At 50.3% G+C, this 13,391-nt stretch overlaps 1 protein-coding gene across 1 annotated transcript; it reads right to left on the bottom strand.

Moving 5' to 3' along the window:
• Positions 1-1,780: 1,780 nt before the first annotated feature.
• LOC120696192 lies at positions 1,781-3,362 on the bottom strand. The gene has a single exon (XM_039979328.1). The coding sequence runs from the start codon at positions 3,291-3,293 to the stop codon at positions 1,983-1,985; it is 1,311 nt and encodes a 436-aa protein (XP_039835262.1). The 5' UTR covers positions 3,294-3,362; the 3' UTR covers positions 1,781-1,982.
• Between the last annotated feature and the right edge of the window lie 10,029 nt (positions 3,363-13,391).

Genomic DNA, 13,391 nt, shown 5'->3' with positions numbered 1-13,391 from the left:
TCAGGTGATTTTGTATTTTTGCCTCTGCATTTTGGAATTAACCGGGCTGCCGTCAAGTACGGAGCAGAGTGGGCCGTATGCAGAGTTGGGCTGGTGGCAACGTGTCGTATGAGTTGAGTTGGGCCCAAACTGTAATGTGTCGTGTGCGTGTCAGAGCAATTCCAACAGATTGGTCTTCCTCTTTCCTCTTTCCACTTTTTCTCAATATAGGGGATTGATATTGAAAAAACCTACTCCAGCAGATTAATTTTTCATCTCCCATTCCCTTTATTTTTTCTCAATCCCCAATAGAAAGGGGAGACATCACATCTCCCTTTCCATATAGAAAGGGGGGAAATCAATCTGCTAGAGCACTTCTTCTATATATGTTGAAATTAAAAAAGAGGATTTCCCTATATACTGAGAAAGGGGAAAGGGGAAGATCAATCTGTTGGAGTTGCTCTCAGCCGCTAAATTTTTCGAGGAAATTACAATTCGATAACACAAGCCTAGGATTAGAGTGTTTTTTTTTTGCGGTTTTATCCCTCACTCTAATGCAAGCTAATACGTATTATGCCAAAAGCCCAAGAGAATTCTCTAAATATTCTTCCAGAGCATCGACACCTGTATCACCTATCATTTAATTCATTTTGGGTACCACCACTGAAGATAAGTAGCAGCAGAAACCTAAATGGGATGATAAAATTTTAATCTCAGAGCAGCAAGAAGGCATCATGACAGATGATGTTGCTTCCGGTCCGATCTAACAAAAAAACTTAATTAACTTGAATTTACTAAGCCCAAGATGCTAAAGATGCTTAAAGCCTTGTTTGGATACATTATAATCCCATAATCCCTACGTATTGAGAAGGGATTAAGGTGGAAATTTAGTTCATTTCCCCCTCCAATCTATATGTATTGGGAGGGAATGGATTTATCCAGACGAAGCCTTGAGCATTTTTTAGACCAACTTCACGTGACTAATAATGTTTGTCGATTACTCGATTATCAGGTAGGTTCCGCTTGAACTATAAAACAGAGTGTCCATTCGAAAATGGTTATCTTCCATCTCTTGAGAATTGAGATGCAAACTGTTTTCCACAATAAGAAAGTCTGACTTTTGGTTATGCATGCTGAAATTGCAAAATGATCCTTAATGGTAGACAGGTGAGGATAAACAATCAGAGAAGAAAAATGACGTGCGCAGGAAAACAATGACATGAATACATGATAAACCAATAGCGAAATGATAAGACCCTTTACCATGGGCATTGCTCCAATGGGTATACATCACATTCCATCATGCACATAATTTCTTATTTGACATTGTAACATAGAGTGGTGTGCAATTTTATCCTCATTTTTTCTCTTCCTTATTTGACGCCATCTTTCAACTTGCCTGTCCTATTTGACACTGTTGTTAGTTGTTCCATCCAAAGATTGTTAAGTGCCATATGAAAAAGATGGATTTGCCTCTATGATATGAATGCAGCAATCATCATCAAAATTAGTTTTCTTTCCATATATTCCAGGTTACTGACTCATTCATTCTGTAGTTACTAAAAGTTCAGAATCTGCGACAACAACGAATAGGGGCAAATCCATCTTTTCAGATGACACTTAGCAGCTTGGGATGGAAAAACTAGTAGCAGTGGAAAATAGGACATAAAATTGAGTACGATGTCAAATTAGGAAGAAAAATGCTTCCAGGACCAAATATGACCGCTCTATATATTTCTGTGTTCAATAAGAAATTCTTCCAATGTTAATAACTACTTTTACCGAATAATCATGCAAAAGCTAAAAGAAACGACGATTGCAATCCTTATCCTTATATAAAGAAACTTTCCAAACATTGTAACCCAACCAAACTACAAGACATCAAAAGAGTAATTAAGATAACATACAGATACAGATACTGTTTCCTGAATCAAATGAGCAGGCTCTCAATGGCCACAAAATCCTAAGCGACGGGAAATTTGATAAAGATAGAGCTTACCACTTCATATGCTTGGTAGACACAGTGACGGTGGGAAGCTAGTATAGGGCACGGCATCCACGAGCACCCTTAAGCCACACACCTTCTCAATCTTCATGGTGTGAGACTCCACTGAGAAGTACCCACTTCCACTGTCAGAGTTCTCATCCGAAGCTTTTTCTTGATGGTTCCATGGAGACCCATGCAGGAGTAGGTGCCGATCGCTAGCCCCTGCGAAAGCGTAGCGAAACCGAGGCGGCAAACTGAGTCTCCTCTTGTACTGCCAGTTCACGCCGGCGCCGCCGCCCTGCTTCACAGCGCAGATGAGCGAAGAAGCGGCGCGAGCATAGCTGTGCCGGAGGGAGAAGATCCCTGTCCGTCCTTCCCCGGCCTCCGCAACGACGAAATCCCGCTCCCCGTATGTGGACGGGATCTCCACGACGTCGAATCCCATCGCCATGGCGCGCGTGTCGAGCACAAGCAGCATGTCGGGAGTGAGCTTCCAGTAGAAGCAGCCGCACGCGTAGAATGGCTTGGGCTTGGACAAGATGCCGTCGCTTCGCAGGTTGCTCCATTGTCCGGTGGACGAAGAGAAGACCAAACACAGCATCAGGCCAGGCTCGAACTCAGCCATGCAACCGAGCTTGAAGGACGTCTCCGCCTCGTCGCCCTTGGCGGGGAAGAGGAACGGGCACTGCCGCGCGGCGCCCGGCTCCGGGATCGGGGGGAGCAGCAGGCACCTCCGGTACAAAGGGTCGCACACCACGAAGCTGCTGCTCGACCCGTGCCCGAGCACGACGCGGCCGTCGCGCGCGTCCAGCGGGAACCAGCGGGTGAAGGAGCCGGTCGAGTGGATGTAGGAGAAGGACAGGTCGGCGGCCCGCTCGAGGGCCCGAGCGCAGGGCGCGGAGGAGTGCGGCGCCTCCGCGGGGTGGAACTTGCAGAAGAGGAAGCCGACGAAGGGCGCCCGGTGCAGGTGGGCGCGGCGGAGGAGGCGCAGGAAGGAGCGGTCGGCCACGACGCGGCGGAAGGCTGGGCAGGCTGCGGCGGTGCTCTCGACGTCGGCGAGGGCCGGCAGCAGGAGGAAGATCTTCGCGAGGAGGTCCTCGGCGAGGCGCAAAATCGGTGGCGAGGAGTCGTCGCCCACGGCGCCGGGCTGCGCCGGCAAGGCCATCTGTTCCGTCCCAATCACCTGCAACAAAGAGATCCATTGATGGAGAAAATACAGATCAGAATCTAGGGTTGGGAGCACAATGATCACATAGAGAGGCAGAGATTTTGGCCAGGAGAATTTTGGGAATGTTATTGCATAGTCCTCCAAGCTACGCCGCTGCATGCTGTCACTGGTTTCGCTGCAGCTAGCGAGGCGGTGGCGCCATGGTCAGGCACAGATCCAGAAAATAAAAATAAGAAAAGGGCAGGGCAGAAAAAAATCTCCTACCACGACGAAAAAAAATGGAAGATGGGTTGGGAGACTCCACTACTGCGCATGGGGAGGGGCCCGAGCGCCTCTGCCCCACACGGTAGATCCACCCTTACCATCCTATGCGGCAAGCTAGAGTAGCTGCCCCCACCTACTGTCGGAGTCGCACCACTAAAATTCTGTTTTTCTGCCTTCCGGCGAGGTGGCGAGTAATAGGGCGGTGGCGATTGTGCCCCCACCTAAACTTTTATTGGAGCTCCGCCACTGCCATGCTATAAGGGGATGATTGGTTGGCTGGTTTTACCGTAGCCAGGCTCCCGAGATGCAAAATCATCGTGTTTGGTTAGCTGGAGCAGCACCAGAGCCTGGTCCCCGCCATGCAAAGTGCGCCTCCGAGCCAGGCTCCGTGGATACGGCAAAAATGGGCGTTTCTAGCGGGCCTGGCTCGCCGCATGCCAAGACTCTTTCATTGCTGCACTAAAATAGAGACGAGCGGTGCAGCCAGGAGGCCAACCAATCAATTTCCCTGCATATCCTACCAGCATGCAAACGAGCAACCAATCACGGTGAGGTTGCATGCACTGAGCCTGGCTCCGTGGAACCTGGCTCTTGAGTGCGAGACAGGCTCCGCTCAGACGAGAACCAATCAGGCCCTAAGTGGGCGGCTGGGTGCGAGCGCCACTGGGCGCAGCGGTGGGCTAGTGGTGGCGCCATGGTGATACCATGGCAAATCTAGGCCAACGTGACGGTCGGCAAGTTAGTAGTCGCAACACTAAATCTAATAGCAAGAGTCGTACTAGGTCGAGAAAGTAGGCAGGACAAGGGCAGAGGAGGAGGGGCTCACCGGAGAGGAAGAAGATGGGGGAGCAAAGTCATCGGTGTCGGAAATTGAGAAGTGTAATGGCGGCGCATCGGCGATTAGATCTAGATGGGACCGGTGGATTCCAGTATGCTCTTAGAGATATAGCAACTCTTAAAGATTTTCTATTTTATTTCATTATTCATTATTAGCTGTCGTCTGTCAAGTAACTGTCGCTAATTCTTGCTGGACCATTGAATAAGAAGATCTCAACTTTCCTCTACTCTACAAAGCCCAAGATGCAGGGATGGCCCAATAGGGCCCTAAGGCCCTCCACAACGCGAGTGAAGTCCAAAACTAATTCACTAGTGCCACATCAGAGAGAAGCTAGAATTGCTTTTACGGTTGCAACATTCTAGCATCACTCATGGTTCCACAAAGTGATAAAAAAATATGCAAGCAGAGGGAATCAAATGCAGATATTTTACTTTTTCTTTTTGAATCAACAGGGCATCGGTGCACCTACAAGCATCCCTGCTGGAATTTTCGGTAGAGGCATCACAGGCTGCACTGTGGAGAGTGATGCCTCAATCTTCTCTTTTCTATTTGAGCATCGCTCTTGGAGCACATTGTCTAGGGCCTAAGACGATGAAGACAGTCAGGTTGGGAATGGACTGCATTTGCTTAATAAACCGTTGTATGTTCTTCTCCCCATAGATTGACGAGCTCTAACTCTGGACGGCATAATATAGAACGAGTGCCTTGCGCGCGCCTTGGCGCGCATAATTTATTTTGTTGTTTTCGTTTGGCAATATAAGTTTATATAGAGGTTTGCAGTAGGTGTATAGACAAATGGATATACATAGATAGAAATAGGACATTTATTTTTAAAGCAAAAAGGCAAAAAAATAAATAGTACCTGAAATCCGACGTCTCAATCTCGCCGTCAAAGACAGTTGGCAGCGGTCCTCGGGCATCTCGTCACCTTGCAATGCGCGCCTATCACGCCCGACCTACTGCACCGCAGCGTACCGGAGCGAGGCCGGGTAGCCCACCGGTGATGTCATGAACTTGCCGCACCCGTCGAGGGCGTGCCCAGCGGCCCGCCCAAACTCGCCGTGTGGCTCTCCGGCCTAGCTTCAATGCCGTCGTTGCAGTAGAGTACACACCCATTCAGAGACCACCAAAATTATCGGTCGAGAGTTCTAAATTCAGATATTTTGCAGTGACCTAATGGAGAGCTGACGCGTGGACTATTCGTGTCTCAAGGCCTCAAAGGTATGGCATGGCCAATTGCATGCACCGTCAATTTAGGATCGAATGGTGGAAATCTTTTTACTGACGTGGCCGGTCCGCTTTTGCGCCGACCTTCGGGGCATTTACATATAGAAACTTGGGTCGTGATTAGATTCAAAAATTTTACCCCAAAAAACATCACATCGAATATATGAACACATGCATGGAATATTAAATAAATCTATGATTTATAACAGTGATACTACAGTTGTAAATCGCGAGACGAATATAATGAGCCTACTTAATCTATAATTTGCAACAGGGATACTTGTCGGTACCCCAGGACTGGGGTACCCCTCTTACTGTGTCTAGGCAAAAGCCTCGTAGTTATCCTTAACTACGCCCTGACGGCCGAGCAGCCGGACCCCTGTGGTCCTGAGCCCTGCTCTCCCGGCAGGGCGGCCCCGGACCCGCTCCCCGCTTAGGGAGGGTCCGGTGACGCCACGTATCCCGGAGGAGGTAGCCCTCAGCCAAAACAGCTGGAGCCCCCGGACCTCCCAGGGAGTCCCGGACCCCTGCCGGCTCCGGACCCCATATGCTATCCGGACCCCTCAGCAGTGAGGGAACAGATACCCCGCCTAGGGGGGTCCGGAGCCGCCACGTGTTCGCAGGCGCAGGTACGCGCGCGGCTGCCAAGCTTCCTTTGGAAGACTTGCCCACCTACCGCATTCAATGCGGGAGATGTTTAGTGCGCTCTGCCGCAGCAGACCCCGAGGAGACTTTTGCCAGACTGTACTGTTGGTCGCGCGTTACCAAGGTACACAGTACAGCCGCTGGCACCACTTATGCCACGCGCGTCAGTCTGCTACGCCAGTTAGACACGACAACTCGGTGACGGAGTATCATAACAGCTACACGGTTGACCCAACAGTCTACGCCGCAACCTACACTGCCTCAACGGGCGCCTCACCGATGGGAAAGGAGAAGACCCCCTCGGTCAGAGAGTCTACAGGACGGAGAAGCGTATCCGACAAGAGATTCTTCATCACTGTAGCACCATTAGTTTAGTATACATCCTTGTTGGGCCCATCTGTCGGGGCCAACGCCTGTGTACGCGTCCTCCTTGCTCTATAAAAGGGAGACGCCCGTTAGACAAGGACTCAAGTCCGAGGAGAGACTCGGTGGGGGAGGATAGATTCATCCACAGATCCAAGAGCAATACAACTCTAAGTGGACGTAGGGTATTACGCTCCGGCGGCCCGAACCACTCTAAATTCTCGAGTGTTCTTGTGTTCTTGCTCCATGAGTAGATTCGAGGAATAGCTTGTACTTCCCCGGGTAACCACCCTTCGGGGCTAGGCGGGTGCACTACGCCACCCGGCTGTGGCCCTCCTTCTAGAGCCACGACATTTGGCGCCATCCATGGGGACGCGCAAGCGTTGGCCGGATCTTCGCTCATCTCCTGCTTCTGAGGTTGAGCTTATCCTCTGCAATGACGACGAGAAGATGAAGGGTAGCGCGGCGTCACCTACGCCGCATGCCCTGACACCGAGGCAGCAATGCCCTCGGTGCGGTGGCGCACGACAGCGGCGCCTGCTATGCGTCACCACTGCGACACCTCAGAGCCGGCGCGGTGGCGCGCGGGGGCGACGCCTGCTTCACATCACCCTGCGACACCGTAGCGTCGGCTCAAGTTTTTCTCTCAAGCAACCACTCGGGGTCTCCTGCGGTGGCACGTCGTCGGCTCGAGGTTTCCTCTCAAGATGGAGCCTGGAGCCGGAAGGATGTTTGTCGCCTTTCTCCCTCGCCTGGCGCAAGCCTCCCTTGGAGCTGCTACAGACAGGCGTCAGCCCCCACCGCAAGGCACGGGGCCCCTGAACTAGCACCAAGGTCGAGCCGGCGAACGGCCGCCCTTCTCCACGCTCTGTGCTCATCCAAACGAGCACCCAGCTCATGACGAGCGGTCATCGGGCTGGCTTCCGGCGACAGACGGAGACGACTGGGCCACTCCCATTCAAAGCCAAAGAATTTGTCCTCATGCTATCTGAACATGGGACAATTCTTGTGCTTGAAAGAGCCCTGCGAGCTCCCGAGGTGATGCTGGATGATGCTGTACAAGCACACCCAGGACGCCTTCGCCTCCGACGATCATGAAGAACCCCCAAGGTGGCTGTTCCACTTCGGCCGGGAAGTGCATGCCTTACGAATGGCAGCGACTGTAGGTTATCACTAGATAGAATTAAGTGTGTTTCTCCTTTGTAATGATTCGGTGCCTACGTGTGGTCCAGAGCGGTAAAGGTCCGCCCTTGTAAACCCGACCTCTGGCTTCATCGCACAAACAAGCGACACCAGCAAGTGGTCCAGAGCGGTAGAGGTCATCCCTCGTAATCCCGACCTCTGATGTACACCACGAATCAAGCAATGAAGGAGATTTGCTTTCTCAGTCCTATCTTTACATTAACCTGATAGTACTTGCCGTTCAGCGTGCATGTTTTCTTCCTTCCGTACGGAGTCTTTTCTTTTAACGCTAACAATCCAAATTGAGTTGTTGGCTTGTGGTCAGGTAGGGACACCCCTTCTAGCTGGAGTGCAGTTCGGACCTCTAGGGACCTGCTCAGGAGAAGTGGTGCTCGTATCCTAGGGTAGAGAAGCTCTGCGTAGTTTAGCCTGGTAATGTACCCTAAGCCTATGTACTTCACTGCCTTGTTACGAGTCCCCTAGTATCCGAGACTGCTGTCCCAAGAGGTCCCGGGCTCCCTTCTAGTATAAGGCCTGGTTTCCTACACCTTGCTGCAAGGTCCGGTGGCGTAATTCATGGGATCGTCAACAACCACGGTCGCCTAGAGCCAGGTCCGGGAAAGTAGTGCTTGCTCCCTGGGCGGTTCAAGTTCCATGCAGCCGCATAGCTCGGTTCCGTACCCTAAGCCTGCACCTTCGCCACTCTACAGAGAGCGCACTCTAGTACCTGAACTTGGCAACAAGTGCTACGGCCTTAAAGGGGTTCGGAGCACCCGCTCTCGACATGAGCATACCGACACAGCCAAGTTGCGTGGAAACACATCATGGTGGTGGCCCCACCCACGGGTTCGTACCTCTCCCGAGGTGGGCCCGGGGGCCACTGTCGGTACCCCAGGACTGGGGTACCCCCTCTTGCTGTGTCTAGACAAAAGCCTCGTAGTTATCCTTAACTACGCCCTGACGGCCGAGCAGCCGGACCCCTGTGGTCCTGAGCCCTGCTCTCCCGGCAGGGCGGCCCCGGACCCGCTCCCCGCTTGGGGAGGGTCAGGTGACGCCACGTATCCCGGAGGAGGTAGCCTTCAGCCAAAACAGCTGGGGCTCCCGGACCTCCCAGGGAGTCCCGGACCCCTGCCGGCTCCGGACCCCATATGCTATCCGGACCCCTCCGCAGGGAGGAAACAGACACCCCGCCTAGGGGGGTCCGGAGCCGCCACGTGTCCGCAGGCGCAGGTACGCGCGCGGCTGCCAAGTTTCCTCTGGAAGACTTGCCCACCTACCGCATTCAATGCGGGAGACGTTTAGTGCGCTCTGCCGCAGCAGAGCCCGAGAAGACTTTTGCCAGGCTGTACTGTTGGTCGCGCGTTACCAAGCTGCACAGTACAGCCGCTGGCGCCAATTACGCCACGCGCGTCAGTCTGCTACGCCAGTTAGACACGACAACTCGGCGACGGAGTATCATAACGGCTACGCGGTTGACCCAACAGTCTACGCCGCAACCTACACTGGCTCAACGGGCGCCTCATCGATGGGAAAGGAGAAGACCCCCTCGGTCAGAGAGTCTACAGGACGGAGAAGCGTATACGACAAGAGATTCTCCATCACTGTAGCACCATTAGTTTAGTATACATCCTTGTTGGGCCCACCTGTCGGGGGCCAACGCCTGTGTACGCGTCCTCCTTGCTCTATAAAAGGGAGACGCCCGTTAGAGAAGGACTCAAGTCCGAGGAGAGACTCGGTGGGGGAGGATAGATTCATCCACAGATCCAAGAGCAATACAACTCTAAGTGGACGTAGGGTATTACGCTCCGGCGGCCCGAACCACTCTAAATTCTCGAGTATTCTTGTGTTCTTGCTCCATGAGTAGATCCAAGGAATAGCTTGCACTTCCCCGGGTAACCACCCTTTGGGGCTAGGCGGGTGCACTACGCCACCCGGCTGTGGCCCTCCTTCTAGAGCCACGACAATACTACAGTAATCGTTCACTAATTATGAGTTAATCATGAAGTAAGTATGCTCATTAGATTCGTCTCGTGATTTACAACCCATCAGGGCCCCCACATACTATCCGGACCCCTCAGCGGGGAGGGAATAGACACCCCGCCTGGGGGGTCCGGAGCCGCCACGCGTCCGCAAGCGCAGGCACGCGCGCGGCCGCGAAACTTCCCTGGGAAGACTCGCCCATCTACCGCATTCAATGCGGGAGACATAAGTGCGCTCTGCCACAGCAGAGCCCGAGGTGACTTTTGCCAGGCTGTACTATTGACCGCGCGTTACCAAGGCGCACAGTGCAGCATCTGGCGCCGCCCACGCCACGCGCGTCAGTCTGCAATGCCAGTTAGACACGACAGCTCGGCGACGGAGTATCATAACGCCTACGCGGTAGACCCAACAGTCAACACCGCAACCTACACCGCCTCAACGGGCGCCTCGCCGATGGGACAGGTGAAGATCCCCCTCGGTCAGAGAGTCTACAGGGCGATAAAGCGTATCCGGAAGGAGATTCACGAAGTGCTGTTAATGTCTTTTTCACGGACAAACTATACATCCTTGTTGGGCCCACCTGTCGGGGTCCAACGCCTGTGTACGCGTCCTCCTTGTGCTATAAAAGGGGGACGCCTGCTAGAGGAAAAAAGACGGAGAAGCAGAGGATAGACTCATCCACGGACACAAGAGCAATAGAACTCGCTCTGGCGGCCCGAACCACTCTAAATCCTCATGTGTTCTTGTGTTTTTGCTTCATAGTAGATCTGTCAAATCGCTTGCACTTCTTCGAGTAACCACCCTCTGAGATTAGGCGGGTGCACTACGCTACCCGGCTGTGGCCCTCCTCCTTGAGCCACGACAACATGCATGGAATACTAAATAAAATCTATTTACAAAACTTTTTACACAGATAGGTTGTAAATCGCGAGACGAATCTAATGAGCATACTTAATCTATGATTTGAAACAGTGATACTACAGTAACCGTTCACTAATTATGAGTTAATCATAAATTAAATATACTCATTAGATTCGTCTCGTGATTTACAACCCATCAGTGTAAAAGGTTTTGTAAATAGATTTTATTTAGTACTCCAAAATAGCAAGATTCAACCCATCCGTGCAAAAGTTTTTGTAAATAGATTTTAGGTAGTACTCCGAAATAGTAAGATTCTCTTTCATCCGTAGCCATCGGATCGCGATCGGACGGCCGATTGCGCCGACCTTCGGGGCATTCACATATAGGAATTAGGGGCGTGATTAGATTCAAAAATTTTATCCCAAAAACATCACATCGAATATTTGAGCACATGCTTGGAATACTAAATAAAATCTATTTACAAAACTTTTTACACGGATATGTTGTAAATCGCGAGACGAATCTAATGAGTCTACTTAATCTATGATTTGCAACAGTGGTACTACAGTAACCGTTCACTAATTATGAGTTAATCATGAATTAAGTATGTTCATTAGATTCGTTTCGTGATTTATAACACATCCATGCAAAAAGTTTTGTAAATAGATTTTATTTAGTACTCCGAAATAGCAAGATTCCCTTTCATCTGTGGCCATCGGATCGCGATCGGACGGTCGATTTTTTTTTTTGACCCGACGTGTCCTGCCTAGCCGCTAGCGGAGCGTCGGGGCTTTAACATATAGAAATGTTTGGTTATGGTCATAAAGTGTGACATGGAGAACCCGACAGCCATTCAAATAAAATACCTGTATAATCCTGTTCATTGCGTTGGGAAAATATAACAAAGATTCCAAATCTTTATGGATACCGGATACAGATATTGAAACATATAAACACAAAACGTTAATATGCGGTATTGTCATAAACTACTCACAGTACATGCCAATCTTAGTTTTATACTACCTTACACACGTCGTATAGAACACACTGTAATAAGTAATACATGATAATTTTTTTTGAAACGAATATAATACGGGACTATAGGATAGCTTATTAAGCAGAGGAAAATTACATTATTCACGACTGGATATATTATATTATGACCGTAGGACAGATTAAGTTCTGACTTCCGAACCGGAGCATAACAGCTATTCAAAGTTTCAAACAGCAGGTTGATGAGCTAATTAACCCAGTTGATGGAAGATGGGATGTAAATCTGATTCAATCTATATTTTGGCCGGTGGATGTTCATAGAATTGTCCAAATTGGCCATGGACGTGAGGACATGGTGGCTTGGCATGACAACCGGAATGGTATTTTTTTTGGGTAAAATCAGCCTATCATACCCAATGAAAGTATAAATTCGGAAACCAGAATCACAAGGCAACTGCAGGTGGTACAGGTCCCAGTTCAGTCTGCCGCCAGGCCCGGCCCTGACAGGGGGGGGGGGGGGGGGGGGGGGGGTTGCCGAGCGGGGCGGCCGCCCAGGGCCCCCGAATCAATGGGGCCCCGCTGTAATGTTGCTGCATACGTAGAGCGCGCGTGCCTCGTCTCCGTGATCACTATCCATTCGTGTTGCGTTTTCTTGATCCGTCTCTCTCTACGCGAGTCACGAGATAGGTCAGAAGCGGCCTGGGCTCCTGGTGCAGGCAGCGCGATTGAATTGACAAATATGACGACGGCCAATCGTAGAACAGCATCTGCGCTCTCCATTCTCCAATTCTCTCCGGTGGCTTCTCGTTGCCAGTGTGCCGATTCCTGCAGGCAGCAGACCAGCAAGAAGCCAGCACCAGGTACCAGCACGTCAATACCAGGCCTCCTCACCCATCAGTAGATTTTTTTTGCGAGTGCACCCATTAGTAGATTGATATTTTATATTTAATTTATGAATGAAATCAAATCAATATTTCAGGTTCATTGTAGTAGGTAATTGATAAATAATAATCGAGTGATGTTGGTGAAGGATAGATGATATTAGGATTTGAGAGTTCTACCTAGTTTTCGGTAATATTTTTGCAAATCGATAGATTTGTGATAGCAATTTTTCAATTAATTTTTTAAAAAAGTTATAAGGTAGTGCGTATTTGGCGGTGCGAAAAGAAAGAGAGGAAACAAGCAGATGAGGTTATAGGATGAGGTTTTATATATGTTGATCTAATAGTCAATGATTTCACATAGAAGGGCCCCGGTGCTTAGTTTCGCCCCGGGCCCTGGAAATCTCAGGACCGGGCCTGTCTGGCGCCAACTGTGGAAGCTCTCAATTCCAAGTAAGATTAAAATCTTTGCATGGAAGGCTCTTCACGGGTGTCTACCATGCTTTGTTACATTAGCAAACAAGCATATACCCATCCATGGAGTCAACTGCCCAAGATGCTTGTCAGACGCAGAAGATATCAAACATGCCCTCTTTTCTTGTAGCCGAGCAAGGGAAGTTTGGCTTTCTCTTGGTATGTGGGATCAAATTGAAAAATTATTGCTGGTGGACAGATCCGGATCAGTAATGATTCAAGAAATAATTCGACAAGGAGGCTTGGCAACGGATTTTAATAATGTTGGCTTGTCTGAACTTTTGATTACGGGCTGCTGGTACATTTGGTGGCAGAGACGACGAGTGGTTCATGGGGAAGAAATTCAGATTGCACCAAGAGCAGCCATGTCGATTGCGGCGATCACAACAAATTATGCTCTAGCTCCTAAAGCTTTGACTGTGATCAACAATATATGGAAGAAGCCGGCGGAGGGGTTCCTGATGATCAATGTTGATGGATCGTTTGTAGAGACCACCGGAGATGGGAGTACTGGTGCAGTCATAAGAGATGCATCCGGAGGCTTTATCG

This window comes from Panicum virgatum, chromosome 2K, assembly GCF_016808335.1.
Source record: "Panicum virgatum strain AP13 chromosome 2K, P.virgatum_v5, whole genome shotgun sequence".
Taxonomy (NCBI): Eukaryota; Viridiplantae; Streptophyta; class Magnoliopsida; order Poales; family Poaceae; genus Panicum; species Panicum virgatum.
Note: the sequence above shows the minus strand (reverse complement) of the source record. Positions and strands in the feature narration are given on the sequence as shown.

Bases quoted from the DNA above. Each gene is read 5' to 3' on its own strand.
- LOC120696192 (XM_039979328.1), bottom strand. From the start codon at position 3,293: ATGCAGCGGCGTAGCTTGGAGGACTATGCAATAACATTCCCAAAATTC.